The following is a 5746-nucleotide window of genomic DNA, read 5'->3' on the forward strand; positions in this document are numbered from 1 at the left end:
GTGTGCAATGGCGCGATCTCGGCTCACCGCAACCTCCGCCTCCTGGGTTCAGGCAATTCTCCTGCCTCAGCCTCCTGAGTAGCTGGGACTACAGGCACGCGCCACCATGTCCAGCTAATTTTTTGTAGTTTTAGTAGAGACGGGGTTTCACCATATTGACCAGAATGGTCTCGATCTCCTGACCTCGTGATCCACCCGCCTCGGCCTCCCAAAGTGCTAGGATTACAGGCTTGAGCCACCGCGCCCGGCAAAAAATTTTTTAAAAATTAGCTGGACATGGTACCATGTTCCTGTAGTCCCAGCTATTCTGGAGGATGAGGTGGGAGGATCACTTGAGCCTAGGAGGTCAAGCCCACAGTGAACTGTGATTGAGCCACTGTACTCCAGCTTGGGTGACAGAGTGAGACCTTGTCTCAAAGTAAATGAATAAATACATCTGGGCACAGTGGCACATTCCTGTAGTCCGATGTACTTCAGAAGCAGAGGTGGGAGGATCACTTGAACCTAGGAGTTTAAACCCAGACTGGGCAACATAGTGAGATACTCTTCTTTTTTTTTTTCTTTTTGAGACAGAGTTTTGGTGTGTTGCCCAGGCTGGAGTGCAGTGGCGTGATATCAGCTCACTGCAACTTCCGCCTCCCAGGTTCAAGCGATTCTCCTGCCTCAGCCTCCTGAGTAGATGGGACTACAGGTGTCCGCAACCATGCCTGACTAATTTTTGTATTTTTAGTAGAGATGGGGTTTCACTATGTTGGCCAGGCTGGTCTTGAACTCCTGACCTCATGATCTGCCTTCCTCAGCCTCCCAAAGTGCTGGTATTACAGGTGTGAGCTATTGTACTCAGCCTGATACCCTTCTCTTAAAAAATAAAAATAAAAAAGAAACAGTTTAAGCTAAGAAAGGAGAAGATTCTAGGTGCAGTAGTGGGTTCTTGAGAAGGAGAGGCGTTCTTTGGTAATGAGAATTAATTTCCAAAGAAAGTAAATCTAATGTCTTAGAGCAGTTTCCCAAACCCTGGGTGCTGCTCAAGGGCTTTCTTAAACACCTTGGCAGCTGTGGAATTGACTTGTGGGCACACCACTTGAGTGTACTCAGAAGCTAGAGCAACTGAGCTGGGTTCAGAATAATTCAGTTCAGTTGGGTCCTCTCCAGGTTCAGGGTCACACTGCCACTTGCATCACTCTCATGCCATGACCACTTCTGGAGAAGGAAACCAAATGGCTGTCGGTGAAGAGAGCTTCTCAGACTTGCTGAGAATGAGACCCTTATATACTGATAGAGAAATGGAGAGGCCAGCTATTAAATGAAGAGGAAGACTTAGTGACTACCTTTCTTTGTTTTTCTATTTCCAGAGGTCGTACCTCTAGTGGTTCCCAAAAGCTCTACATAAAAGCTTGGGTCAAAGGTACATATGCTTTTGTCTGGTAGCCTGGCAGTTGCATGGGCCCTGCTAGAAAGTAGTAAGGTAGGAGGTGGGATTTGATTCCAGAAGTGGGGCTCAGACACCAGACCAAATTGAGAACTAGCTAAAACAGGGTCCAGGGCAGAAGCAGCTTTCCATAAGGCATGCCCACTAGTGTGCCATGTCAGTTTACCATTGCTATGGCAACACCTAGAAGTTACTGCTGCTTTCCATGGCAATGACACAATGATCCAGAAATTACCACTCTTTTCCTAGAAATTTCTGCATAAACTGCCCCTTAATTTGCATGTAATTAAAAGTGGGTATAACTATAATGGCAAAATTGCCTCTGAGCTGCGACTTTTGGGCATACTGCCTATGGGGTAGCCCTGCTCTGTAAGGAGCAGTACCTCTCTGGCTGCTGTACTAGGCTGCTTCAATGAAAGCTGTTGTCCAATACCACTGGCTCACCTTTGAATTCTTTCTTGGACAAAGCTAAGAACCCTCCCAGGTTAAGCCCCAATTTGGGGGGCTCACTTGCCCTGTATCAGTATGGGTTAGTTTAGCTCAGCTGCTTCAGTGAGCACATTCTTGGTCCTATCTATCTCAACTGCACGTATGTAGATTCAACCACTGTTGGTCTTTTTCTAATCCAGTGCTTTCTTATCAATTGGCTATATATCAATCTCCTATACCAGGAGAGAGCAAATTCTTTGGTACTGAGTGCTTCCCCACAGCCATAGGTATGATATTTGAGGAGACAAGACAAAATTAAGGAAGAGGAAGGTAAAAAATAAAAATGAAGCCGGACGCAGTGGCTCAAGCCTGTAATCCCAGAACTTTGGGAGGCCGAGGCGGGTGGATCACGAGGTCAAGAGATTGAGACCATCCTGGTCAACATGGTGAAACCCCGTCTCTATTAAAAAAAATATAAAAAATTAGCCAGGCATGGTGGCACGTGCCTGTAATCCCAGCTACTCAGGAGGCTGAGGCAGGAGAATTGCCTGAACCCAGGAGACGGAGGTTGCGGTGAGCCGAGATCGTGCCATTGCACTCCAGCCTGGGAAACAAGAGCGAAACTCCGTCTCAAAAAAATAAATAAATAAATAAATAAATAAAAATGAAAAGAAGGAAAGGCAGAGACAGCCAGAAAAAGTAATATAAAGGGAGACAAAAAGAAAAGTTTTGGCAAAAATAATTACCTTCATTAGTGTTCTAGGTCTCTTAATTCCTACCTTCATCTTTCAGAAATTAATTGCTGTTGCTTTGAAACTGAAGTGATAAAAAGTTAACATGGGGAGTATAATATATTGTGATCTACGGGAACGCAGTTCCCACAATAGTTTCTAGTTTTCATAATGAGAAAGCCTATAAAGATTCACAAGGCCCTTCTAAGCTAAAACAGCAAAGAATGGATTTTGCTTACAATTAGTTTGTTCGCTGCCTCTTTAATCTTGTCCACTTTGGCTTCTGAGAGTCCTTTGACATTGCATAGTGCTCTTCTTGTTGTCATCTGTATCCCTTTGACGGTACAGATTCCTACTGATTTCAGTTTCTTAATGTCAGCCATGTTCTGTAAATTAAAGAATGGGCACAGTAGACTGATGATGCCAGCTTGAAAGGCTCCCATACTATGTCATGTGTTTCTGTGTCCATCTCCTTCCACCATGATGCCAATTTTATACAAGCAGCCAGGTGGAATCCACCCACCATGTAGCCAAATGTTCTGGAAATATCTGAGTAGAACATACTCAGCAGGCTGCCAAATGTTCTGACTGTGCCCTGATTTCCCAAAAATGTTAGTGAGACCATGGCAATGTAACAAGGAACTCAAAAGAAGAGTCTGTTGGTAGAAAAGCTAACAAATTTATCACACATTCACCCCCTCAGTTCAGCTCCTTCCTTCTACAGAACTTCATTATCAACATGTTCTTTTAAATTTTTAAAGATTTTTTTCCTCTGCCTATGGAGAATGCAAATAACTACATCACCAAAGGACCAGGATTTTCTCTTGCTTCTATTTTCTAAAACCACTAAAAGAGATTAAATGTGAGGGCTACAACAGATAATGTCAGCACAGTTTTACTATCAACTGATTGCTGTTAAAGTCCACCCAGTTTGTTATTCAAAGTCTGGATTTCTGCCAACATCATTTATTCCAGTCACCTGACATATAGAACTTAATTTTGTCCTCTGGGTACACTTGACAATGTCTGGAGATATTTTGGTTGTCACAGCTGGAGGGGTGCTACTGTAGTGAGTGAGTAGAGGCCCTGCAATGCACAGGACAGCTCCTTGCAAAAAAGCATTATCCAGGCCCAAATGTCCGTAAGGTTGATGCTGAGAAATCCTGAATCAGACAACTTAACACAGCATTGAAAAACTACTTACAATTCCATGTTTTTGTAACAGGTCAATATCTTGAAACAAAGATTCCTAAAGAAGATGAAACAGAAAAAATGAAGTTTTGATTCTTCATATCCAGCTATTTCACATCTATTAAAGAGGTGATTCAATACTATGAGTCACTTGAAAATGCCTCAAATTCCACTTCTCTAGACAGATTGAGGAAGGATCAATACTGTTTTTCAAACACATACTTAGAAGAAGCACCAATATTGAAAGGGCTTGGAAGTCAGTTACCTTTCTCATGTCCTCCCTAAAATTTTGAAACCTTTACCCAAAACACTGGAACAACATTTGACCTATTTTAAATGTTTTCTCAACCTTCTTCCCTTCCAGATCCTAAACACCCTGCTCTAGGACAAGGTTGCTATTTGGTATCACTGTGTATAGGTACCAGTATGGCCATAGCAGCTGTTAAGTTATTAAAATACTTTCATACCAGTTGCTGAGTAGCTAATCTTAGCGTCCCTGCCAAAGAAGTTGTTACATATTTGCAATATATAACTATGTGTTATTTCTACTTTCAGTTTCTAAAAACAGTAACTAATAGAGGAGGAACTTGATTTTTGTGGAATGACTGAATGTCTACATATCTTTAAACCTTCTAGTCATACCTCTTCATCTTGGAATCCTGGTTCTTCCACAACCTGATCCTCCTTCATATTGAAAGGTGAGCAACAGAAAAATAATTGCTTCTGGGAAAATAAGAAATATATTTAAGAAGTAGTCCTCTGGGGAGAGGGGAGTGGGGAAAAAAAAAAAGCAGTCCTTTGTCCTGAGGCCTCTGATTTCATTTCAAAGTCACCAAGGACTAGAAGAGAAGTATTTAGCTTGGAAAGACTAGGCCCGCCTATCTTCTTTCTGCAAGGCATGTGGCATTATTTCTTGTGTGTATGTGTGTGTGTCCTCACATTTCAAGGCAATAATAAAGATATTACATAGTCATGATTAGCTGTGCAAATGGAAATCAGTTGATAAATGATCACTGTTGGGGAAAGAAAAAAAAAACTACCCCCCAATTTGCCCCTCAAGCACCTGTGTCATGACTCCGTAATATCTTCATTATTGCCTTGAAATGTTATTTAGAATTGCATATTGCTTTTAACCTTTCTTGTTTAACAACAACATTCTAAGAACCTTGACATTATATCATTCTTCCTTGTGTCCTCCCTGGCACCTCCAACTTTGTCCTCAATAAATGGATTTTATTTTTCTCATTTATGATGAATGCCTTCCTGCCTGCTGTGATTATGAATGGATACTCCTGTAACATCTACCTTTTTACTTCTTTTTTAAAAATCTTTTCATACTGCTGATAAATACCTTTTTGTTTCATAGAACATGAGCTATACCTTCTTTCACAGTATTCACTAGTTTCTTTCTTTTTTTTCTTTTTTTTTTTGAGGAGTCCTGCTCTGTCACCCAGGCTCGAGTGCAGTGGCACAATCTCGGCCCACTGCAACCTCCGCCTCCCGGGTTCAAGTGATTCTTCTGCCTCAGCCTCCCAAGTAGCTGGGATTACAGGTGCGCACCACCCTGCCCGGTTAATTTTTGTATTTTTAGTAGAGATGGGTTTCACCATGTTGGTCAGGCTGGTCTCCAACTCCTGACCTCATTATCCACCCGCCTCAACCTCCCAAAGTGCTGGGATTACAGGCGTGAGCCACAGTGTCGGGCCGATTTTGTTAAGATTTAAAAATATGGTGGATACATAATATTAAAGCTGATAAAGCAGTCTTTGATTTAACATTGTAGACTCAAAAAGAAATCTCAGGAATCCACGAGCTGTGATTGTGCTTATTACAATAAAATGCCATCCAAATAGTCATTTTCCTTGGTCTATTCCAGTTCCTCATTTGATACCAAAGTCAGGGGTTGGACCCTAGAACAAAGGGAATGGACTTTTTTTTTTTTTTTTTTTTTTCCGTGGTAAATAAG

The 5746-nt window shown here is 41.8% G+C and overlaps 1 protein-coding gene across 1 annotated transcript in view; it reads right to left on the minus strand.

Moving 5' to 3' along the window:
• DMC1 (DNA meiotic recombinase 1) overlaps nt 1-4497 on the minus strand; it is a 42433-nt gene extending 37936 nt beyond the window's left edge. Inside the window, exons 1-3 of the mRNA XM_037731542.1 lie at nt 4423-4497; nt 3794-3838; nt 2806-2975 (exon numbers count right to left, since the gene is read on the minus strand). Coding sequence (XP_037587470.1) covers nt 2806-2975; nt 3794-3838; nt 4423-4470 — 263 coding nt within the window. The 5' untranslated portion in view covers nt 4471-4497. The remainder of the gene's footprint in view (nt 1-2805; nt 2976-3793; nt 3839-4422) is intronic.
• Nucleotides 4498-5746: the final 1249 nt, after the last annotated feature.

This window comes from Cebus imitator, unplaced genomic scaffold, assembly GCF_001604975.1.
Source record: "Cebus imitator isolate Cc_AM_T3 unplaced genomic scaffold, Cebus_imitator-1.0 Scaffold404, whole genome shotgun sequence".
Lineage (NCBI taxonomy): Eukaryota > Metazoa > Chordata > Mammalia > Primates > Cebidae > Cebus > Cebus imitator.